At 34.2% G+C, this 26,263-nt stretch overlaps 3 protein-coding genes across 3 annotated transcripts in view; all 3 read right to left on the bottom strand.

The window, feature by feature from the left end:
- The window catches only part of LOC136027437 (large ribosomal subunit protein uL4m-like), a 44,244-nt gene extending 28,596 nt beyond the window's left edge, over positions 1 to 15,648 (bottom strand). The window contains exons 1-3 of the mRNA XM_065704713.1: positions 15,614 to 15,648; positions 10,287 to 10,396; positions 1,215 to 1,293 (exon numbers count right to left, since the gene is read on the bottom strand). Of these exons, the coding sequence (XP_065560785.1) occupies positions 1,215 to 1,293; positions 10,287 to 10,379 (172 nt within the window). The 5' untranslated portion in view covers positions 10,380 to 10,396; positions 15,614 to 15,648. The remainder of the gene's footprint in view (positions 1 to 1,214; positions 1,294 to 10,286; positions 10,397 to 15,613) is intronic.
- Positions 10,589 to 12,082, bottom strand: LOC136027737 (uncharacterized). Its single transcript, XM_065705193.1, has one exon. It carries the CDS (start codon positions 12,080 to 12,082, stop codon positions 10,589 to 10,591), a length of 1,494 nt encoding a protein of 497 aa, XP_065561265.1.
- Positions 15,649 to 22,978: 7,330 nt separating the features above from the next.
- The window catches only part of LOC136027436 (eukaryotic translation initiation factor 3 subunit F-1-like), a 35,292-nt gene continuing 32,007 nt past the window's right edge, over positions 22,979 to 26,263 (bottom strand). Inside the window, exon 7 of the mRNA XM_065704712.1 lies at positions 22,979 to 23,107. Coding sequence (XP_065560784.1) covers positions 23,018 to 23,107 — 90 coding nt within the window. The 3' untranslated portion in view covers positions 22,979 to 23,017. The remainder of the gene's footprint in view (positions 23,108 to 26,263) is intronic.

Genomic DNA, 26,263 nt, shown 5'->3' with positions numbered 1-26,263 from the left:
TCTTCCACCAAACAAGAATAACTTTTCTGGTGAATAGCCTCCTTCAAATGCACAAAGAACAGAGTTACTTGCTACTAACTTATTGTTTTCATTTCTTTTTTTTAGTCTTGTTATTGACTTCAGAGGGTAAGATAAAAGGGAACTATCAGTAAGACCCTCTTGGATGTCATTGTCAGTATATAAACTGGGTATATTATAAATGACCAGTCTAGTTTCTTTTTGAATTAGTTGTTCTTCTGGCTTACAAGTTACTTCCATATTACCAATATGTGTCAAGTCCAGCAGAGAGGTCAGACAGGCTGCATCATTGGCAAATACTTCAGCTTCTCCATTTCTGTTAATGAAAATATCAAATTCCTTTCTTAACTTCTTGAAAATGTTCATCCTCAAAAAGTCAATATGTTTTTTTGGTTCAAATTTCAGGGGTTTGAGACTCGTATTTTTCTGGACAAGTGAGATTACAACAGCAAACATTGGAATGGATAATTCATAACTAGGGGTTGGGGCTGTTGACTCATCTGTTGGTACTGAAAGATTGGGGCCGTCAACCTTTCTCTTTTTATTATTCTTTTTCTTGAGTTTTTGAACTACTTGGAAGTCATCCCATGCCAGATGATTCTCATCATCTGGTACTTGACAGTTTGGTTCACACCACTGAGGTGAACCCACAGAAATCATTGTGCCATCACTAGATGTAGATGGTCTTGATGGCTGTCTAGTCCTGGCCTTTTCAGTTATATCGTTATCATTATTTGCAGGCTTAGTGATTTGAGGAGGAGATATGGCAATATTGCTCTTAGGCTTAGCATGGCTCCCCTCTAGATAGGGATCTGGTGGATCTAGCTTAGACATAAGTCTAGTAACTTCACAATATCTGAAAGGTGCTAAACCTCTTAAATAAAGAAATGACAATAATTGAATAAAAGATAAAACTTTAGATACTCTACTGCCAAAGCAATATAATTATCAAATATTATATTAGTAAATATCCGTTCTTCTTCTTCTTCTTCTTGTTCAAAAATATTACTGAGGAACTTATTTTTTATATTAATAAGGAAAATGAGGTCTGCAGATCAGCAGAGAAAGGATTCAAAAACTCTATGAACATATGAAAAGTTTAAAACCAACACTATACCAACTACTACCAACCCCAATTTGTGGAATTACTAATGTAAGTGGTAACAAAGGAAAAGCATCAACTATATGCTACTTACTTTGCCATGAGGCAAGTTCAAATGCTGCGGGATGTATGCCCACTGAAGAAGCCTGTTGATTATCAATTTGAGTGGATACCTGGATTAGTGAAAAACAATCAAATTAAAGCATATGAAAAATAAAAATAAAAACAGTTGTGGAAAAAGACACAGCAGAAAAAAATGTCAAATCAGAGGTTATATGTGCAACTATATTTATAAGTCATCTATTTATAGATACAGATAAAATTATATTAGATTTAAATTAAAAAAAACAGAAGTGCAAAAAGACAGATAGCAGAAAAAAGGTCAAATTAAAGGCTCAATGTACAATTATAAGGTCAGCCACAGATATCATTCCAATTTCGGTGGAGGGGGCTGCATATTCTCAAATGAGGAGAATTGGGGGATGCAAGAATTTCTGGATCATTTCTCTTTTTGCCAAATACTTAAGTTCTTTTGCTTATAATGTTTATATAACTGTTTTCAAGAGATTAGTAAAAAAAATAAAGGTGCACAAGCTTTGAGGCAATAACAGTAGGCCTACCTAAGTAAATTCCACGGATTATTATACCTATTATGCTGAGGAACAATGTTGTTGATGCTACAAATGTATTTTATGTTGAATATGCACCAAAAAGTTTCTATTACCCATAACTTATTCAAAAAAAGAAGAAATTTGATATTTTGGATAAATTTTGAATATTCCTACAACTACAACAATTAAAAATAAGCTGGAATTGATTCAAAAAAAGGTTCCAAAGAATGTTTGTTTTTAGAATATATTTTGAGAAACTTCTTATACAAAACCCTTCTCATTTCTACTAAGCTTAAAGCCTTTTTGCTTATATTCCTAGGTGATTTTCTAACTTTCACCCCAAGACACTTTTAGCTACTTTTGCAAACTTTTTTTTTAGATCTGTTGGCTAGATGGTTTGGCTTTTGTTTGGTATCACAAGCACTAAACTTAACTGAACCAAAAAACAATGAAAACAGAAAATCTAAAGGCAAAATACATTTATTTTTTTATTTTTTACAATTTTTTTTTTGGGGGGGAGGGGGGGTATTTTGTGGTAAGTTTCCTCAAAAACAAAAATTGTAACATACCAAAATAATTGCTCAGGATGACTGGACATTGAACAAACTATGCTAAATGGCCTCCAGAGATGTTTTAGAGAACACTATGTGGCAAAGAGGGGGCTTGACCAACTATATACAATGCCCCAGTGGCCTATATACCACTTACCCCTACTATTTTCACTTTATTAACGTGTTTTCTTTAGAAGTGGTCAACCAATCATTTAAAAAATTACTTAATGTATGCTTTCTATAATTTTGGCCTGAATCTAGGCTACCACAATTCTAATGATTTGAGTACAATTTTAAGCCATATTCAGTTTTTTTTTTAGTTTAAGACACCTTTTAACATATTATACAAAAACCTTAGTCTAAAAGTTAAATCAGAACTTAGCAAAGTTAGGTGATTTAATTCATTTTGTTGGTCTCATTTGCGCTATAGGTCTATTTCCATTTTTTTTTTTTTTTTACTTTTAGACTATGAACAAACAAAGTTATGAAACTTTGAGGAATGAATCCAGGGTCAAAAATATACCCTAAGAAAATAAATGTCAAGCAACTATGTCTACCCTTAGTTTTTTCTCAATCTGTTTTTCATTGGCTTTGTTTTTGGATAATATAATCCCTGTTATTCCAGTAGAAGTTAAAGCTACATCAGTGTTATTGTTTTATTATTATTATTTTAGAAATAGAGTAAAGTTTGAGAATAGAGGCTTCCAAGAAAGAGACATGTTAGAACAAAAAGAGACACATTTTTAGACTGCTAATTTTATGCTCATTTTTATGGTTCTGTTTTCAAAACGTCAATCTTTGCCCCCCTCCCCTGCCCTATTGGTCTCATACAGCCCTAGGCTAAATACATTAAAAAAACAATAAAAAGAATAATAAAATTCTTAATTTATAACATGCAGCATATTAACATTTAATCAGATCATCATGATTTCTTCTACTATTACTTGCATTTTGACTCATTTAACATAGTATTTTTAATTCAAAATAAACAATCTCATTCAGGCTAAACTAGATATCTCCAATTCCACATAGACAAACCAATTTTACAACAGATCAGTCAGTGGAAAGAACAGCAAACAAATGTATTATTAGGGCTATATATGTGTCCATTTTAAGAAGGGGAGGGGCATTGTTGAGGTTAAAACAATTGTGATGAAAACCAGCACAAAATAAGGAATCTAATGATACAATTCTTGTTTTATGTTCTATGTAGCCTATGGCTATGCAGGTGGCTGGGGGTTGAATTGTCAAAAATGCACATAAATCCTGAAAATGAGCATAAAATTAGCAATATAAAAAATATATCTCTTTTGTTCTAGCTTGTCTCTTTCTGGACAATCTCTATTATTAACCTTTACCAGGAATAAATTTAAAGATCCTTAAAATCTTATAAGTTGGGAATGAGCAAAGGTATGATGCTCGAAATACTTTCCTTGTACCTCTTTTGAGAAAGTCTCTTTTTTTGCAAAGTTTCACTTCTATAGCATATATAATTTCAGAGGCCAATGTACTCCAGAAAGAAGAAGCAGCAGAGTTACATAGTTCAAAATATCTTACTACAAGATCATTATGGCTCTGGATATACTCTTGTGATTTTTGTTCACTTAACTCAACTACTTTCTAAGATAACAAAAAGCCCCTTAAATTGCAGCCTGGTGCAATCTAAGAATTTCTTCTTGTAGAGCAGCAGAGTTGATTATTTAAGTTGTGTTCAAAATTCTTTAGTGACCAGGTGCAGTATTGTTATCAATAGCTTCCCAGTTGACTTTCTACTCCCAGGATAACTACTAAGCATCAAGCATTCCTTTGAAGATGGCAACAGATTCAGAAATAACAGTTTTTTTGAGAGCTTATTCTAGCTCTTGACGATTCTTAAGGAAAATAATTGAGTGTGGACTCTGGATAGGGTAGACTGCTTAACAAGTTTCAGGTGAGGACCTCTAGTTCTTGAGGTAGGACTAACAATGGAAAATAATGCTGGGAGAATATACTTATGGGCTAAAATGGCACCATCTCGATTTCTCCTGTATACAAGTGTTGGGAGTTTGTGCTTTGCTAGTCTTGCAGGGTAGGAGAGGTCCTTCATGCCAGATATAACTTTGGTTACATGTCTAGGCTATACACACCTTCCAACAATATTATGTCTTTTTTAAAATAAGGGGAGGCTAGAGCAATTTCAACTTTAATCTTAGGACATACAAGTCCGTTATACAGAAGACTGATGAAATCAGAGGAACAAGTAGAAAGAATAGGCTTAATCAGCCCCATAGCACCAGCAGCAGACTTCTTCAGCAGACGTGCTAAATTCTAATTCATTATCAAATAGTGACTTGAGTGAACATGTGAAATAGTGACATGAGTGAAATAGTGGCCTGAGAAAAAATAAGAGCAACAAGGGTTTATTTTGCTAAAGTGAAAGTCACAGTTTGTGGCAACATTAAGTTTAGGAAGCCAAGTCTTAGCCCATTGATCAAGCAGTCAAAGATTATTTTGACAAAAAGCCCTAAACCAGAGTTTTACTAATTATCTTTTTTCCAGTAGAGGGGAGGGGAATTAAAAATATCTTTCCAAAGACTGATTTATCCTCTAAATTCGATCAAGAAATCCTTATATGATGGTTTGACCAACTGTATGTCCAGCAAAAACAATGTGTATCCACCCTCAATGACATAGTTGACATTTGATAGCTATTCTGGACCCTTAAGCAATTCTCTCATTGATAGCCAAAGAGAAGTTTCCAAAGAGTTGTAAAGTTACAAACTGGGTTTTAGTATAGCTGATGCTACATAGGATATTACATATTTGGACTATTTAGGTAGCTGTAATTTACAAGAATTAATTAAAGAAAAAGTATTACAAGTAATGTTATAAATTGAGATTTTTTAAGGTAACCATAGATTTATTAATCAATCAATCAATTTATTTATAACCCATCTACAAAAAAGAGGGCGGAACGCCCTTAAGATGGAGTAATAAGAGAGAAAAAAAAAAGCTACAAATAAATACAAATCAACACAAACAAACTAAGTAATGCTGACCATGGGTGAGACACTATCGACATAGAAGAACGAAAATCATGAAGCCTTTTATCAATAATAGATGTAGGAGAAACTAGGCAGAACTTGTTCATTAAGTAACTATTTCTAGTCCAAGGAGGGTAACTGAGAAGGAATTTAGCATAACGAAAATATACTCTACAAACAGATAGTTTCCGAGGTTCAAAAACTGCCAAACCGGACAAAGAGAAAGGAGATGAGGTACAACTAGGCTATTATAAATTTTCGCAAGATTTAATTTATCTATGTGTTTAATATTAGATACAATTGAAGCATAAGCAATTCTCAGTTTTTTCTTCAAATTTTCAAGGGATAATTTCACAGTTTCTTTCATATTTTTTTCAATAGGCATTCCAAGGTAAACTAATTTTTGAGAAAGGGGGACTTGAACATTAGCTAAAGATAAAAAAAAAATAAGGCCATTTGTCTCTTTAAAATTGTAAGCTATAACAGGAGTTTTTTCAACATTGAAAGAAAGCCCAATATTTTCATATTCATTGTAAAGCTGATTAAACGCGTTTTTACATCCACTATAAGTACAGCTTAGATTCAAAACGTCATCTGCAAAAGTTATTAAAGACAAGTTAAATCCATGGTGAATACAACTAAAATTAACAGATTTTTGGGCATTTAAAACAGTTATTAAATAAAGAAGGTGAGGTAAGGCCACATTGACGGACTCCTTTCAAAATATCAAAAAGGGAGATCCCCCCTTTAACTTCGCCTTAAGGTGATGGTACATACACAGAAGGCACTTTACTATACAAAAATTTACCCCTCTTTTATACACTTCAAATAAAACTTGGGAAAAAATGCAAGAGTCGAAAGCATGAGCAACATCTAAAGCACAAAGGATAATATGGGATCTACTTCTTTCTGCATCAGCAAGAACATTCATTAAAGCAAAAAGGGCATGCTCCCGGCTAATACCTTTTTGGTAACCAAACTGGTGGGGTGGGACATAACATTTAGAAACAATTTAATCCAAATTTATATTTTTAGGCCAAAACCTAATAGTAATACAGGAGGTAAATATTTTGCTATTCATAATATTGACTTATGAATAAAGTGAACATACCACTAAATGCCTTTTTTATGCTCTTTATGAATATAATGATTATGTCTCTTGCAAATTCAAATTTAAGCCCTTTTTTAACATGACCAGAAAATTTCTAAATCTTTTTTTAAGTCATATGACCTACAAGTATTGATTTGTCACAAACAAGTTGGATAGAAAATGCAAATCATTTTCTTGATTTTTCCATCTTCCATGTTTCTTCTTTTGGCTTTGATATTTTTCAACAAATAGGTGAAACAGCAGTTCTTAAGTGGCCTAACAGAATAAGAAGAAAGACATTGCATATTTGTTTTAATTTTTTTATTTTACTTAATAGAAATGAAATAGATTATAGATTTAAAATGAAACAGTAAGCTTGAAACAAATGTTATAACCCATTTTTATATCCAAAAAATATAAATGAAATTATTATTGTCAAGGGTCCTAAAAGGACTTAAAATTGAATCTGCAAGAAAAGCAATTACTTTATTCAGAAACAACATAAAAAATGACATCTAAGGGCATGCTCACTTTATTTGTATGTCAATAATGGACAGTGAAATATCAAACAGTTTGTGATACCAAACTGTAGTAAGGAGCAACCTGGCTCAATAGTAACCAAAACTCTAAAAAATGGAATTTTGATACCAATAGTTACATCAAAAGAATCGCATTTTAATACTGATTTTAAATATATAAGTTTCATCAAGATTAATCTTACCCATCAAAGTTACAAGCCTGGGAAATTTGCCTCATTTTAGAATTTATGGGGAAACACCCCCTAAAAGTAATACAATCTTAATGCAAATCACACCATCAGATTCAGCATATCAGAAAACTGTGTTGTAGAAGTTTCAAGCCCCTATCTACAAAATGTGGAATTCTGCATTTTTTGCCAGAAGACAGATCATGGATGCATGTTTATCTGTTTTTTTATTTTTATTTTTTTCCAGGGGTGATCATATTGACTCATTGGTCCTAGAATGTTGCAAGAGAGCTCATTCTAACGGAAATTAAAAGTTCTAGTACCCTTTTTAAGTAGCCAAAAAATTGGAAGGCACCCAGGACCCCTCCCACATTCATTTTTCCCCAAAGTCATCAGATCAAAATTCTGAGATAGTCATTTTTTTCACCATAGTCTAAAAACCTAATAACTATGTCTTTGGGTATGACTTACTCCCCCACAGTCCCTGTGGGAGGGGCTGCAAGTTACAAACTTTGACCTGTTTTTGCATATAGTAACAGTTATTGGGAAGTGTATAGAGATTTTCAGGGGGATTTTTTTGGTTTGGGGGGAGGGTTGAAGGGAGGGTCGTTAAGCGGTAGGATCTTTCCATGGAGGAATTTGTCATGAGGGGAGAGAATTTCAATGAAGGGGGCACAGGATTTTCTAGCATTATTTAAAAAAAAAAAAATGAAAAAATAAATGTGAAAAGTTTTTTCTACTGAAACTAAGGAGCAGTATTAAAACTTAAAATGAACAGAAATTATTACATATTTGGAGGCTTTACCTCCTTGTAATACCTTGCTCTTTATGCTAAAGTATTTTTAGTAATTTCAACTATTTATTCTACAGCCTTTGCAATTCAGGGGTCATTCTTAAGGATTTGGGACAAAATTTAAGCTTTAATGTAAAGAGCAAGGTATCAACAAGGAGTGAACCCCCTCATATATGCAATAAAAACATATGAATATAGAAGTTTGTTATGTAAGTTATGTGAATTTTTTACTAATGAAACTATTCATAAAAAATTGAAAGTTCTACTTGCCTTTTTAAGTAATCAAAAAGTTGGAGGGTAACAAGGCCTCCTCCCCTGCTCCTTTTTTTCTTAAAATCATCTAATTAAAACTATGAAAAAGCCATTTAGCCACAAAAAATTTATCTGCAAATTTTGTTTTAATCATTTATGTATTTATGTATATATTTATTTCCCATCAAAAGAGACAGATGGAGTATAAGATAAAAAAGCCAAAAACACACTACAAAAGAATACACAAACACAAGAAAAATAAAGAACAAATTGATATCTAACTATAAAAAGCAAAACCTATTGCCTCAAAATCATTGCCCAAGGATGAGTAACAATATTAGAGTTATATCTGGTGATCTGGGCTATTATTGCTTCATTAGGGTTGATAATCACATACCAACTTGTCACAATACAGTTACTTGTCCATGGTGGAAGCCATAAGAGGTACTTTGCATATTTATAATATGTAGATACCAATTCTTTCTTATCTTCCTTTTGGAATATCCTCCAAAAGGGACTTAAATACAGATAATGGAGTAGTGCCATTGCATTATACAGATGGGCCAAAATCTGCCAATCAAACTGATGCTTATATACTACAACACAGCTATACGCTAAAGAAATCTGTTTCTGCAGATGACTCTGCAAAAGATGACACATTTCAAGCATAGACCAACCAATATGGATCTGACCAATACAGATCCCCAAATAAACTATGTCTTTGGCAAGCCAAACAGTAGCACCACCCAGCCTAACATCAACAGCAGACCCTTGCTTAGCATTAAACAACACCATATCTGATTTCTTTTCATTAAACTGAAGGCCTATTTTTCCATATTCTACTTGAAACTGGATAAAATTCTCCTCTAAACTGCAAAGGAGACAGCTCAGATTAAGTACATCATCTGCATAGCTTATTAATGATAGATCAATACCTCTCAGAATGTCTGTCAAATTTGACTTAGATTTGCAGTTTAACAATGCTGTTATTAAATGCAGTAGGTGATGTCAATGCACCCTGCCTTACACCTTTTTTAATGGGAAGCACCAGGTTATTTGTCAGGTTAAGTGTTGTAGGTAGCTTAAGCCTAGCTTTTAAATTTTTATACATATCATATAAAGGATTTAACATACTTGGGTCAACACCTGCTAGACCTATATCTAAAATAATCTGCTCCTGAATTAGTGAATCAAAGGCCCTTCTGACATCATGTGCAGCAAGAGCTATGCTTTGACCACTTTTCTCAGCATCTATCAAGGCCAAAACAAGAGCAGAAAGAGTATGGCCACAACCTAGACTAGGCTGAAAACCAGAGAGCCAAGATCAAGACATGCATTAATGCAAAAACATCCAGAAATTAAATGTAAAAAACAGTTTTCTAACTGAAAGTAAGGAGCAACATTAAAACTTAAAATAAACAGAAATTACTCTATATATGAAAGAGCCTTCTCAATGCCTTACTCTTTACACTAAAGTTTTTTACTGTTTTAAAAAGTAGAGTTAAGAGAAAGAGTCAAACTTTAGCATAAAGAGCAAAGCATTGAGGAGGAAATGCTCCTTTCATATACAGAGTAATTTCTGTTGGTTTTAAGTTTTAATGCCATTCCTTATTTTCAGTTAAAAAAAACTTGTCTTTTTTTATTTAATTTACCATACAGAATCAAATATGAGCAGAAAATAAGCTGCATTATATAGAGGGGGGATGAAGGTAAGGACATTAAAATACTTTCCCATTACATACTTCAGTCTCCCTATCCCTAAAAGTTTCACTGTCTTAACCAAAACAATTTCCAAAATAGCAAAATACTATTAAGCTAAACTGTTACCATATTTAACCATTAGGCAGGTGGGGGATGAAAAAAGTGCTTTTAGGAATAATATGAGTAGCCTGGGTATTTTATAATTTTTAAAGTAGCCTAGTTTTCAAAATTTTATTGTGTTTCCTTTTGAGGGACAAACCACTAAAATAAAGTCTGGAATTTTGCTAATATAATAATTTTTAAAAGTAATAATCCTTCCATTTTACTTTAATTTGATCATCCATGTGTAGGATTCCTGGATCAGATCTAGCCCACCAGTTGTCAACAACTCTTCACTTTACAGAAACTTTTCTTATTAAATAACTTTCTAAAATAGAACCTTTCTATTTAGAGGACGGATCATAGTGTTTTCAATAAGTTGGCTTGCTTTCTGCAAAATTGTTCTGCTTTTTTCAAAAATATTCCTGGCCATTTCTAATTAATTTTTCTTCTTCTTGATTGGTTATCTGGAGACGCAAATGCATAATCTCCATGCAATTCTTTATTTATTCCACTTAAATCCTAACTAAATCCATGCAAGGTTTGAAGCTGAGAGTACATTTCCTATTCTATTAATAAGAGTGGCATAATGGCTTGTACTTTGTGGGGGAAATAGTAATGGCACTTCACCATAACTGAAGTTCAATGAGTCGCAATTTGTTTCACTGCAGACCTTAGGTTTTCTGTGATATGGCACTCTTCCAATAGGTGTCGAATGGACTGTATATCACCTGCACAATCACACATATTTGTTTCACTTAGATTTAATTTTTTCAAGTGTTCTTTTGTCGCGGCATGTTGGGTTCTCAATCGAAATATAATGTTTGCTGCTTTTCGTGTAATTGGTATATATTTTTTATTTGGAGTCTTTCCTTTAAAATATTCTACATAACGATTACTAGATTTTTCAAGGTTCCGATTTATTTCTGATTTCTTTAATAGCCAGGTAATCCTTCGATATTTTGAATAGAAATTCGTGCACTCTGAACTTATTGAGCCTAGCAAGGTAGCCTCCTTTGCTAGTTTGTCCGCTTTTTCATTTCCATCTATGTCACAATGGCTTGGACACCATTGTAATCCAACTGTTATAGCTTTTTCTTGACATTTTTTTAATTCGTCATAGATTCCCATTACAGATTTATGACTATTTCCTTTTATTGCTGCAATCGCCGACCTGCTATCTGAAAGTACTACTGCTTTGCTATTTTGCGGGCATTCTCCATGAATCATTCTTAACGCTTTTTCTATTGCTGTCATTTCTGCATCAAAAACCGACACTCCTTCTTCAAGTCTTCCTGTTATTGTTTTGCCTGTTTCTTTTGATAATACAGAATATCCCACTTTCTCTCCTATTTTCGATCCATCTGTGTAATATTGTTGAAAAGATGGATATTTTTCACTTAATGTATTGAGCAAACAATTTCTTTTAACCTGCAATGAGTCTTCTTTCTTGCAAACTGGATAAGTATCTATATTTATAATAACATCTTTGAAATTTATTTCTGGAGATTCTAGTTTTATTTGTATGAGATCTTCATTAATTCCTAATTTGCTAATAATATTGGCCACAGCAGGTACCAGTGGCTTAGCATAGTTCCATGGAATTCCGAAGTGTGTAGTGTGTATTACCGAAGTGTGTAGTTGTATTACTTTTTGGTTAGGGTGGTTAACTTCATCTGATATTTTCAAAATGTATTTTATTGCAAGTTGTTGAATTCTTCCTTTAAGTGACATTATTCCCGTTTCCATCCTCAAGGCTGGTATTGGTGTTGTTCTCATTCCGCCTGTAATTTTTCTTAATGCTTGGTTTTGTATTTTTTCTAGTTGGTAATAATTATTGTCACACATTTCTGCCATCAATGGAGCCGCATACTCTATTTTTGACCGTATTGCAGCTGTATAAAAAAGTTTCAATATTGATCTGTCAGCTCCCCAATTTTTGCCAGCTAAACATTTCATTAGATTAATACTATTGCTAGTTTCCCTTAAAATATTATTGATATGCAGCTTCATGTTGAGTTTCAGATCAATTGACACTCCTAAATATCTGGTATGGTTTACCAATGGTATATGTAAGCCATCCACATCAATCTCTAGTCGCTGAAGATCATTTCTTTTATTTGCATTAAAAATCATAGCACAGTTTTATTTGAAAACACCAGTTTATTTAAATTTGCCCAATTAACTGCCTCTATGACGGAAATCTTCATTGTTTTTTTAGCTTCTTCTGGAGTTCTCCCTTTTGCCCATGAGACAATATCGTCGGCAAATATTTGGCCGTCTACATTCTTAAACGGGAAATCTGCCAATACTAAGTTAAAAAGAAGAGGACTTAGGACACATCCCTGTGGCACACCTTTTGTGAATTGTATCTTGTCCGAGATTACATTTTTAATTGCAACATAAGTTTCTTCAATCTTAGTTAAGCTGATTATTAGGTCGAGCATTTTCCCTTTAATATGCATTGAAAGCTTTTGTGCAACAAGTTGTAATGGGACTGAATCGAAAGCCGATGTTAGGTCGTAAAATATTGCATAAACTGAGTTCTTTTCCTGCATTCCAATTTTTATCTCATTTTCCAGTTTAACTACTGCATCTATTGTACTCCGTTTTTTTCTAAAACCAACTTGGCGTCTACTAAGAGCTTTATCTATTTTTTCTTCTATTCTGTGCTTTATTAAGTGTTCTAGAATTTTTCTGAACACACTTGTCAAAGATATTGGCCTATAATTGTCGGGACTTAACGAGTTCCTACCCTGTTTGAGAATTGGCACTATAAGGCTAGTATCCCATGCTCTAGGCAATCTTGCTTTCGCTAAACACATATTATACAAATGACATAAAAAATCCTTACTCTTTGGCCCCATTTCTTTGATTACATCATTTGTAATTCCGTCTAACCCAGGAGATTTATTCTTTGGTAGTTTATTTATGACATGATACAGTTCTTCTATCTCAAAGTCTTTGTCATAATCTCCCTTTTCTTTGACTGCAACCCCAATTTGTTTCTTCATAGTATTGTTTTCTTCCGTAGAGTAACTTGGTAATTGCTCCCTTTTATTGACAAGAACTGCCGCTAGGATATTTGCAATGGTTTTAGGGTCATTTGTGATTTGTCCAGTATGTGGGTCCTGTATTGGTTTGTTTGCTTTTTCTTTGAATTTCCTGGTTAAGGTATTAAATGTGGCCCACATCTTCTTAATAGGGGTATCTTTATTTAACTTTGATTCACAAAACTTTCTCCACGTGTCCCGTTTTAAGTTCATTATTCTATTTTTTACTTTTGCATCTAGCTCCTTGTATTGGATGTATAACTGAGTGCTAAATTGACGCTGTAAGTATCTTTTGGCCTTTCTTCTCTCTTGCACCAGTTTCTGAATTTCGTCATTCCACCCGTGTAAATGCACCTTTTTCAACTTTCTTTGGCAATTTGCACTTATTTCCTTGATTGCGGATTCCATTATTGACATAAACGATTTAGTATCTGTTTCAAGACACTTTAGTTTTTCTGGTAAATTTTCTTCTAATTTTTTACATATATGACTAATTTCGACTTGATTAAATTTCCTCTTTTTATAGTACTGCATTTCCTTTTCCGGTAGTAGGTCAAAGCTTATTTGTATTAATGAATGCGGACTACCTATATCAAGATCTACCCTTGTTTTATATTCCGCTACTTGCATGATTTGGCAGGATGCAAATGTTAGGTCAATGGTGCTTGAATAATTAGTTTGAATATTCATATATGTTACTGTATCCGCTGGAGTTATCAATGCTAAATCAGATACATCATAGGCAAAATTTGTAATATCCTTTCCTGACCTATTTTGTCTACCATCAGATTCCCACAAAATAGAGTGGCCATTTAAATCTCCACATAGGATCTTGGTCCCCTCCATTTTCTGATAAATGAAGTCAAGATCGTTTTTTATAGTGTTTTGGCCATTACTATTATAAATGTTTGCCACGGTATAAGCCGCACCATCTGTTCTTACACATTTTACTATAACAACTTCTAGATTTATCATATTATCACTCACATCTAATATTTCTGTTATTTGGAAATGGTTTTCATTTATTAAGATAGCTACTCCTCCTCCTTTTGATTGTTGGCTTCCTGTATTTTCTCGGTCTATTCTGGCTATTTCATACCCCTTAAAATTGGTGATAATTGGACTATGCCACCATGTCTCTTGCAAGCAAACTATTGTAGGGTTCTCATCCATTAATATTTTCTTAAATTCTACCAATTTCGATTTATTTAAGCTGTTGCAGTTTAATTGCCAAAACTTCATTTTACTATTTCTGGTTAATCTACTATCCTGAATACTCTTACTAGGTCCTGGATTCATGTTCAGTTACTGCTAAAAATCTTTCTTCCATTTCAGGTTCGTCAGAATTAATAATTCCGGGGAATATTGTTTCTGCCGCTCTTTTAATTTCTTGAATCATCTCGTTTCCATTTACTTTTGGTTTCGATACTATTTTTATAGTCTCTATAAGTAGTTTCAATACTTTCTGAATTTGCGCAGGTTCAATTGTTTCTACATGGGCTCTTTCTGAAAACGAATTATTGGTTTGGTTGTTGCTATCGATAGGCATTTGTCTTTCAAGTCCTGTTTTTGTTTTTTCGGCATAAGTCATTTTTGCTTCTTTCCAAGGAATTTTGTTCTTTGATACAATTTTACTGATTTCCATGATTTCCTTGTACTTTTGGCAATTTTTGTCCCCACTAATGTGATCTGTGCTTTGACAATTTCTGCACTTTATCTGACTTTCAGTACCATTTTCCGCAGAATGACCTCTGCGGGCACATTTTCCGCAAGTTTGCGTGTTGGTACGGCATACATCTTTTATATGGCCAAACAATTGACAGTTGGTACACCTTCTAGGTTTGGATGTCCATGGCCTAGCAGGAAAACTTAGTAGTCCAACTGTAACCCTATCTGGGATTGGAACATTTGAATATAATACTAAGGATTTAGTGGGCACCAAATCCTCCTCTATCTTTTTTAAAAGTTTCTCAATTTTTGAGATGCCGTATTTATTTTTCCATTCTATTTCTATTTGGTCCATTTCTTCAGGGTTGATATTTTCATATAATGTAACGACTTTCTTAAATTGGCTTAAGCTTTTCGGCAGTGATACCTCAATTGGGTAATCGTTAATATAGTCGAGTGCCTTCAAATCTTCAAAATGAATTTTATTCGTTACCTTAACTAGAATATCTCCTCTAGCCATGATTTTCATTTCTTCCTGTACTTGGTAATTCCTTGAGAGCCATAGGCACGCAGTAACTTTGCTGATTTTGTGGCCTTGTTCATTTTCTTTGAGCTTCACTATTAGTGGGGCTATATCCACACTTTCAGCCTCTATTAGTTCAGTATGCGAAGAGCTTGCTGACTCTGGTCGATGCCTTTTGGTTTCAGGTCTCCTTTCTATAGAGCTATCACTCGTTTCACCTTTTTCAATATTTCTAGGGTTTCTTTCACTGTGCCCTTTCTTGTTCGTCCCGGCACCTTTTTTAGGTCGAGACATTTTTTTTTTTTAATTCACTACCCAACCTTATTTTTGTTTGAGAATACAATTTATAGTCAATGTTTTTGTTTCCCTTCACTTTGATGTTGTCACTATGAAACCAGAAAGTGAACTCCAATTAATTTTTCTGTATTATTCTTGAATTTGTCTATTGGTTCTGGTTCAATAAAATTTATTCGAAAGTAACGCTACCTATGCTGTAGGCTGCCACATATCTCCATGTATCTCTTGACTATACCAAAGAGAATGGGGAAACCAAAATAAAGGCCAAAGAATATTTGTCATGTAGTGGCAGAGCAGATTTAATCTCAGCTTCGTAATACGGCACCCAGAGTTTGAAATCAGCATAGCAACGCACCGGAGGGCTAAGATTTTGATTCTGGTATTGAGTTCATACAAAAGTGTTTCCATATTGATTCAAACAGGAAGAAGAATTTTTTCTTGGGGACCTAGGCAACATTGTTATTTTTTATCTTTCACCCATTATTTAATATTATAATACACAGAGCAACATACAAAAATAAAAAAAAGAATAACAAAGAAGAGGAAAAAATAACTCACAACTTAAAAAAACTGGTAAGGCAGTGATGCGGAAAACATTCAGACACATACTGAATTTGAGAGGTTTTTCTCAAATTCACTTCCAGTTTTACTGGAATATCAGGAACTAAAAATTATCTATTTAGAACCCAGTTTTTGCCCAAGGTCGAAGAAACAACAAAAATTTACAAAATCTAAAACAATTAATCCGGGTTCGTTTTATTTTTATTTATTAAAGAGCGGGAAAATTCTGAAAGCAAAATGAACAGAATGATCACTAAAAGCTGAATAGAGTTTAGACAACTCACGTCCAGTATACCCTCTTATTACTAAGAATCTTAGGGGATCCTATTTAATGTGTATTTATATCTGACATGCTGTCACAGGCTTGGAAGATTAATAGCAATAGAATAGAAATAGATAATATTAATTAGCCCTTTCACGGCGTGGAATTCCAATTGGAATCACAGTCTTTGCTGTTGCATAAGTCCCATCTAGTTATAAGAAATTGAATCGAAAATTATACCATCAGGTAGCAGACATCGAGCTCTTTCGGACGAAAACCTGTTTAGACTCAAGAACATCTGTTGGGTTTTACCCGTGTCATTTCAGTTCTTAGTTTTGTAAATGAAGGAACTCCTGAAGGTAAGGGAAATATTTTTTTATTTCCTTAGATTGCAGTTTTACAGTTAAAGAAAAAATTGGGCAGATAAAAAATGATTAAAATATCAATTGTGACTAATTATTTGAGGTGGGGGATCTCTAGTTTATCGGTAGGGCCACTCATTTGTCTTGATCCCATAAGGCATCAACCGGCCATGAAGGTAAAACAAACGTTATAACAGTCAGTTTTGTTTTGCGGGGATTATTATTTTTGTTCGTATGTTTTTGATTATTTCTTTGTAACCTTAGAATGTTTAGTTGTTGTATCTTTGTAGTTTTGCTATCTAGTTAGTAACTTTTAATAATTATTTTTCAAAAAACTATATGATTTTTCCTGATTCAGGTGATTTTTAAAGGTGGAGCGCATAAAATTAAGCGAAGTAGATTAGCCTTGAATCTATTTATAGTATAAGGAATATTTTAGTTAAAACTTTACTGAAAGCTAAGAAAACTAAATGTTATCGAAGTAATGGCTTGAAGCAATTTATCTTTGGATGTAGGAAAGAAAAAAAGCTGGATTCTTCTCTGCTATTTTATTATCTGTGTGCTGAATCTGATCAAAGATATAAAAATATAGTGTTTGATATAAAGGAAGCTAAGAAAACCCAATCAGTTCTTTTGTCCTAGAAACCATACTTATCCAAATATTTGGTTAAATTTGACGGAGACCGGGCTGATATTTGTAGATTTCATAAACATTTTTCAGTAATTATTGTTGAAATTAATTTAAATTGTTGTTTTATATAATGCATGTTAATAAAAAGTAGGTGTAATATTTATCATTTTTGTTTTTAGTGCTATCATGTCAGAGAGGGGAAAGATTATTCAGAAGCCAGACTACACGAAATTCGAAAAATGTCTTTTTGCGGGACGAAGCTGCTCAGTCCTCCAATTCCTCCGGAAATTCCTACCCCAGCTGAATATTTCAAGCAGATGTTTGACGATAACATGGTCGAAGGCCTTGTTTTTCAGTCCAACTTGTATGCGATGCAGAAGGAGGGTGTCCAACTGAAAGTTACCAGTAAAGAGATGGGGCAGTTCCTGGGAATCCATATGCTCATGGGCATAATAAAAAAGTCCACAATTTCTCAACACTGGGATAGAGCTACAAGGTTTCTCTTCATTGCAGATGTCATTTCCAGAGACCGCTTGAAAACCCTTCAAATATTTTTTTCATGCAAACGATAGCCATCCTGCTGTTCCAAAAGGTCAAGACAGCTACGACTCTCTTTTCAAACTTCGGCCGGTTATAGACGGAGTGTCAGCAAATCTAAAGAAAATCCCTGCAGAGAAAAGGCAGAGTATTGACGAGCAAATTGTCGCTTATAATGGAAGGCTAAGAATCATGCAATACCTTAAGGACAAACCCCATTTCTAGGGAATCAAGATATTCAGTCGTGCAGGGGCCAGCGGAATCATCTACGACTTCGAGGTATATACTGGGAAAAGTTCGGTTCCGGTCAATGAACTTGGTCAGGGAGCAGAGGTTATGCTCAGACTAGCAGATGCAATTACAAGAAACGAGAACTTCAAGCTCTTTTTTGACAACTATTACACAAGTATACCACTGATTCGCGAGCTCCTTTTACTCGGGATTCATTCAGCTGGCACCGTCAGGGCAAACAGACTGAAAGGGTTGCTCTTTTGAAGCTGACACTGTACTGAAAAAAAAAAAATGGAAGAGGAAGTTTTGACTATAGAGTTGAGACCAATAGCGGTACAGCGGCTACAAAGTGGTTCGACAACAAGAGTGCCGGCATTGCTTCGTCGTTTATCGGCGCCGAACCTTCAGACAACTGCAAACGCTGGGACAGTAAGTTGAGGAGGTTTGTCGACGTTTACCTTCCTCTGTACATTGCTGAGTATAGCAAATTCATGGGTGGTGTTGACCTCAGTTGACATGCTCATTGAGCTGTAAAGGATAGATATCCATGGAAAAAAATGGTATATGTGTCTCTTCTACTATTTCTTGAATCTTTCAGTCGTCAACACATGGTTACTTTTTTCGGCATCATATGGTTCAGCGCGGCTGAACCCACAAAAAGAGCCTCTTAGACCTCAAGAGCGAAATCGCCAACTACCTTACCTCTTCAAATGATGGAGCTCCAAGGTCTCGTGGAAGACCCCTCAAAGACCAAGGCTATTCCACTCCAAATGACCAAAGCTTGTTAAACCAAAGCCATATGATAGTGTTCGCTATGACGGCATCCAGCATTGGCCAGAGGCAGGGGCTGATAAGAAGCGATGCCGGCTCTGCTCCGCTTATGCTTGAATCCAGTGTTCAAAATGTTAAGTTTCATTGTGTCTGGCTCAAAACAGAAACTGTTTCAAAATCTTTCATACCCAATGACTATTTTGTATTTCTTCTTCTCTGTATTGGCAATAAAAATAAATTTCCATGTTAGGTCAGTATACGGATTTTGTGACGTGTGACAGCGGATGATGTCAATTGGAGTCATGACTGTAAGTCTGGAATGAATAAATGAAGACTGATATTTTGCTTCAAACTCATCATATGTGAGGTCTTTTAAGGCTAAAATCTGAAAACATTTCTTTTTTTTCTTTAGTTCTATCATAATTCAGTCCTAAAAGGGTTAATAGATAATAATAATACTAATAATACATAATATAATAGATAATAGAAATTAATAGGAATACCAAGCCAGATGAGGGAATTTACAAAAGAGAGTACAGAATCATGACATCTGAAGGGAGATCTGAAAGTTTTATAAAGAGAAATAAATTATCAAATTTGAGAGACGCATATGTATCCGAGAAAGAAGCAGGAACGAAAAGTACCATGTCAGATAGATCAGATTTAGAATAGCTCACAAGAAGCAGATGATCAGCATTAACAAGACAAGAAAAATCAGAAAAACCCTGATATACTAGTAGCTGATATACGAAGCTATATGCAAAGACTCTGAATGTTGTGTTAAAACGACAGAAGGAAGGACAAGATACTTTCGTATCCTTTCTGACGTTAAACAAGGCTGTGTCTTTTCACCTTTCCTGTTTGCCCTAGTATTTGACCATTTGCTCTGTAACACTGGCACCAGAAGCATACAATTAAACGTAGAACACCAAATTAATGACTTAGACTTTGCCGAAGATATCACGCTCATTGAGTCATACAACAAAGACTACAAGAATTACTAGAAGCTGTACATGACAGAGGCCGACTTATAGGACTAAGAATCAACGCTGATAAAAGAAAAAGTATGTCAGTAACGGATTCACCTTACACCTGAGATACGATAACCAGCAGATTGAGTAGGTTCTAGATTCTAAATACCTTGGCAGCACAGTGATAAATGTTCTCCTGAAAAAGATATATCATGCCGCATTGGGCAGGCCTCCAGTACATTCAATAGACTGAAATCGGTATGGAGGTCACAGAGTTTCTCCCTCCAACTCAAACATCGTCTATTCAATAGCAACATCATCCCCATCCGTTTATATGCTTCTGAAATCTGGCATCTGAATAAAACACAAGAAAGGCGAATTCTAGCGTTCGAGAAAGCATGTCTCCGGGGAATATTAAACATCCATTGGTAACAAAAACTCTCTAATGAGACGGATGACCGGACAACCCATGATGACAGATGTCATTAGGACACGTCGGTGGAAATATCTGGGGCATGTACTTCGTATGGATGAATCCCCGATCCCAAAAGCAACGTTCCAGAGACAACCAGAGGGAAGAAGAAGAGACAGGCCGCGCAATAGACTCAGGCGCACTTATCAGACGTACCTGCGAAACATAAATGCTTCCCTTCAACCGACGTGGGAAGAGGTTCTTGCTGCGGCGCACATGAGGGATGACTGGCGGCTGCTTGTAAATGCCCTGGACGCTTCTGGAAGCACACGAGAATCTAAGGGTCTAAGGTAAGGACTACTAGCTGACATCTCAGCCACGACCCCAGAAATACACAACTTAAATAGGGTGGGAGACAAGTCCCCCACTAACCTTAAACCCCTTTGCACTTCGATAATAGTAGCTGGTTCTGATTTATACCAAAGAAAAAAATAGATTACCGATAATGAAGGAGCATCATAACCGACACATCAACACCATTAGGACAGACAAAGCTGATTGTAACACAGGTAATCAAAAAGTTTTTGACAGAATTAAAGCATTAGATGGATGTATTTTCTTTCCTTTGTCCATGGATCTATAAAAAAAAACTACGTCATTTTAACGAGGATAGTACTATCTCTTAGTAAATTTAAAGTGATGTAGTTTTTTACAACTTTCAATATTTATCCAAGCATGTATACCGTTTATACAAACCAGAATTAATCATTTCTTAAGTACGCTAATGAGTTTTATCATCTTTTTGGTCACAATATCGTTTCAAGAATCCGATATGTTCTTCCGAAACACTTGTAAAGAACAATTATTTTAATAAGCTTAATCTAGACAGAGATGTTTTGTTCAAAATTTTAGTAGGAATGCAGAAGATGCCAAGCGTAAAATTCTTTGTAAGATGATAATTTATTTTCGATGAAGTCTAGTAACAAATAAGGTAAGAGGGAGTTTTTTTGTTTAGTCAAAATTCTCTTCTGTCTTTCTCTGAACATGCATTGTATTTTTTTTTCCTTCCTTTTCATTGTTACTTCCAAATCAGAATTTCGCAAACTGTATGCGAAAAGACCAAACATACCTTATTAACATATCCCAAGGCAGCAAAGTAAATGAGCCACAGTAGGTCTATCATACTTGAAAACCAGGATTTTCTACGATTTGTTTTTTGGTTGTTATAGAATTATAAAGATTTTTTTCGTGGCGTAAATTCTCTCCTTTGTTGCCACACTGAATCACAAAAGGAAGTAAGCGGAAATTTTTCTGGTTTACCAACAAGACCAACCTAACGGCTGACACACCAATTTTATCTGCATCTGATCCTCGAGCAATAGCACAACCATAATATGGGGCCATTGAACAAAAAAGCTAGAGAGATAATAAATGATTATTTTTGAATCAGAAGAAAATAAGAATCCTATTAATGTGCCAATAGTGAACTAAGGGAGTGAATATGATAGAATAGCCTACTTGGTGTTTCTAAAAAGATACTTTTATTTGTAAAAAAATTTACTAATAATTTAAAGTGTTAAAATCTTGAATGATTTTAATAATATCCAAATTAATGCACAGGTTGGATTTGTGACATTGTTTATCTTTAGCTATAGGCATCAGGAAAGTTATGGCTTCTAGAGCTCCGTCATGATACTTTTTTTCGCCCATTTTCTATCGATTTTTCATACATGCCCCTTATTTTCAAACTTGGCACTCGCTAAGCGCAAACCACCATAACTGAGCATGGAGGCCTTTTTCATTAAGGATTGAGTTCCTGTGTTTTCCTAATTTTTAAAGACATATATGGCCGTGCAAGTGTCTGTTTAACCAATTTAAAGAATCCAATTTGATTACTAGTGTCTTTGGTATTTTAAGGCAGTAAGATGTGAACTAGAGGCCATTTTCTTGCCAAAACATTGGATATCACCCGAATTTAACCAAAAATATCAAATTATTTTTTTTCTCAAAAAAGAAGGAGTAAAAACGTGTAGCTTTGTTTTGATCTTCACGGAGATGCAAGATTTCTTTCTTTCCAAATAATGATAGTATAAACCTAGGTGGTTAAAAAGTAGCAGACATTTGCCCTTCAAAAGGAGTTCGAGTGCCCTTCTTAAGTTGACGCAAAGAGAACGCACTGCAAAAAAGTGCAATTCGTTATCCCTTTTCAAAGAGGGCTAAATTACCAGTGGACCAAAATTATAAGATATATAACGTAAAAAAAAATAAATATCCTTTCGGTCCATTGACGGAGCATTAGGGGTCGAATCAACGCTTCAGTCGCTGGGTCTCTTATTTACAGGAGCAGGTAGCAGGCCTGTTACCCGACCTTGCTGCAGCGACAATCGAGCCCCAGGTCCCCGTACTACCAAGCAGAGGGTAAATCCAATGAGCTACCAAAGGGTAACAGCATTATGTTTTCCTTATCTACTTTTTCTGAGCAATTTTAAATACATACACTTTTCCTAAAACACAAAGCTCAAGATGCAATTTCAAGATCTTGGGAAAAATCTCAAGGATGCGGTAATTCAAGTAGGGTATGTATAGATAATAAGTGCGTCAACCTTTTGAAACAGCTTTCCGGCCCTTCTTTAAGAGGCTGTATGTTTAGCCTGTGTCAGTTTTGAAAAACTTACCAATATTTTCAGTGTAGATAGCCAATCAAAACTTAAGATTCAATTTAAAAAAAAATTAAAATTAAAAAAAGAAGTTAGTTTGCTTTACTGTTTATTTCCAAGCCCAATATATAAAATCTATGTTTGCATGGAAATCATGGCAAGTTTTTCGTTTATGTTGAGCTGTGACTTGGTTAGCTGAGCTAAGTACATGATTGCCAGTAGGTCCTGGAAGTAAAGAAATATATATTAGAAAAACACAACCAAAATGCTACAATAAGGCAAAGCATTTTCTTATTAAAAATTTATTCTTTGAATTCTACACTGAATTAATGATAATTACAATAATTTATTTATAACCCACTAATAAATACAGGAGAAAGGAGAAGTAAAAAAAAGAAGGGAAAAAACACAAAACAACACAAATATAAAGCTCTACAAATGAACGAAAAGATGCATGAGCCCGTGGTACGGCCCGAGCGTGCCAGGGGCTGACTTAAGCAACTTAACGTGAAGTAACTCAAGTTTATTTGTCATGCCAAATGCACTATAATTATGAATAAGTTTTTGGTTCCGAGTACGTGAAGGCAAATAAAGAAGGAACGTAAGATATCAAAAGTAATACGAACACAGGCACCAAACATCCTGGCATTTTAGGAGACTAAAACACCAAAAGGAAAAAGCACAGCATGATTACAAATGTTGAATATAACTGACATAAGGCTTTCTCTTTAAAATTTCCCCTATTTACTATAACTTTAGAATGTCCAACCTGAGTCTTTTTTCTAGAATCATCTGCAAGCTTATTACGAATACTCATAATACTGGAGCATACAGAAATACCATTTCAAAGAACAAAGAATAAGAGAAGTGAAATCACAACATTTAAGCAGAAATGACGATGCACGGGAGTTAAAACACAAATATTCACACTTGTCAGTATTTAAAATTAAACCATTTTACAAAGTGAATCACGAACGGTACCAACCCTTTTAGACAAAAAAGATTTTGATCGGCTGATCAATAAGGTGTCGTCGGCGTAAGCTAAATATGAAATACCGACATTCAATAGTAATAAGTTGACTTAGGCTAGAATAAGTTGGCTAGGCTAAAGTGGAGGCAATAGACAACTTAAAGCATGCGGGGATAGGACTTCTCCTTGGCGTACGCCAAACCCAGAGATACAATCCACAGGGTTGTAAAAAACAAAACTTCAGTTTTGCCTCTTGGTTTCGACTCCACCAGATTTAAATCTACTTTTGTGTCTTAAAGAATAATCAGAAAGTAAAAACAATTGCAATTTAACATGATTTTTTAGTTTCAAATCAATCATAACAGAAATGAGACGATTTAATTCATGCTATAGTGGGATGTTAATTCTGAAACGCTAGTAGTATCTTACAGCACTGGATCCCTGTTGTAGCTGAGTTTTATGTCTGGGGTTTAAATACGTGATTTTTTTTTCATGCATTCCACGCCCGAAACATGGGGTGAAAAACACACATGTCAAAAACAATGTTGCATGTCGCATTACAATTCTACAGGGTTGCCACCCAGTGAAAAAATCCCTAGATTTTAGCGTTTTTTTTTGGTTGATTTAGTGATTTTCTTCAATTTCAATGATTTACGTACTGATTTAGTGATTTTTTGTTAGGCAATATAGAAAATCACAAGAAATACTGATAAATCACTAGGGGTGGAAACCTTGTAAGTCTCCCTGACAAGGGGTACAAGACACGAGACATATATTTATTACACCATTTAACAATATAATACTCATGTTGTACAAGAGCCAAAGGCTAGATTGATCATCAAAATCATTTTTATAAATGATAGACCACACATAAAAAAATATTAGATATTTTTTCGTAAAACGTCTTTTGACAATATTAATATTTTTTGGGAATTCGAGCTCAGAATCCAACATATTCCAGATATTAGGCCCAGTGTTTCGAGTACGGCCGGTTATGACTCAACGCTCGTAACTTTGTTTTCTATAATGCTTTGTGAGCTCTACCCCATTCACTTATGCCGTTCACCCGATTATTACTTATAGCTACGGACAAACAAATAAATTAAATTTTATTTAAAATATTATCTGTCTAAAAATACCATTAATTGTTTTAATTAATAGTATTAATTAATAAATTAATCAAAAATTTAAAAAATTAATAATTAAATTATAGTATTTAAAGTTAGTTAATAAAAATTAAAAAAATTAATTTAATTATTAATTTTTAACCAAAAAATCAACCGATTTGTAACTCATTAAGTGACGTAAAACGTGCGTGCAACGTTAGAATGATCCTTGATGACGAGGTTCACAAATAAATTAAATTTTATTTAAAATATTATCTGTCTAACAGTTCGCACCCCAGGTCATCTTCTTCAACACGGAAGACAAGAATGTGAGGTCTATCGGAAGTACTTGTATTACGTCTAAGTTTATTCCCTTCTGAAATATGGAATACATCCTCAAATGTATTTTATTATTTTTATTTATGTGTTGATCAAAGTCTTCACAAAAGGTTTTGCACTCGTATAGTAAATGGTACTAAGGCATGTGCAGTGCATAATCCGTCTGTTGTGCAGGAATGATTTCACAGTTCTACAATTAAATGTCTTAATTGAGGAAGTCAATTATAAAGAACCAGAAACCGAGAGAAGTGTAAGTAAAAACTACACAAAAGTGAAAAAGGTAAAAACAAAATGTACAAGTGTTGTCCCCGAGCACTAATATTAGATAGGAAAACAATTTCTTTTCCGTTTTTTTAAAGTGTGAGCTTGACTATGTAATGTCGTACATTAAGCACGTTGTGGAGTAGCAATTAAAATAGATTATTCTATTCTTTACTCCTTTACTATGGTCCAAAGCTTATAACAGTAAAAAATCTAACATATTCTAAATTAGATATCTGGGCTGATGATTCATTTGAAAGTTCCAAATACGATCCATAAAGTATCTAGAATATATCATAACATTTATTATAAAAAAAAAGAAAAAGAAATAAAAATAAACTTAAAATCCTTTAAGTAAGAAAGGATACTTTAAATGTTTCTCTCAAAGAACAGTACGAAATTCGAATTGAATTTTTTCGATTCGACTTAAGCTGGAATAGGATGTTTCCTCTAATGAAAACAAAATCATTTCTTTAAAGAGGGGTTTTTAACCTAATTCATATCCTTCAAAGTTTCCAGATTTTTAGAATTCCACTTAGAATTCTTGATTTGTACCTTATTAAATAAAAAAAACAAGTTTTTTCAACTGAAAGTAAGGAGCGACATTAAAACTTAAAACGAACAGAAATTACTTCGTATATGAAAGGCTGCTTCCTCATCAACGCCCCACTCTTTAGGCTAAAGTTTGACTTTATCTCTCAATTC

The sequence above is a fragment of the Artemia franciscana genome, chromosome 5 (genome assembly GCF_032884065.1).
Source record: "Artemia franciscana chromosome 5, ASM3288406v1, whole genome shotgun sequence".
Lineage (NCBI taxonomy): Eukaryota > Metazoa > Arthropoda > Branchiopoda > Anostraca > Artemiidae > Artemia > Artemia franciscana.
Note: the sequence above shows the minus strand (reverse complement) of the source record. Positions and strands in the feature narration are given on the sequence as shown.

Excerpts from the sequence above, each read along its gene's own strand:
- LOC136027737 (XM_065705193.1), bottom strand. The coding sequence starts at position 12,082 with ATGATTTTTAATGCAAATAAAAGAAATGATCTTCAGCGACTAGAGATT.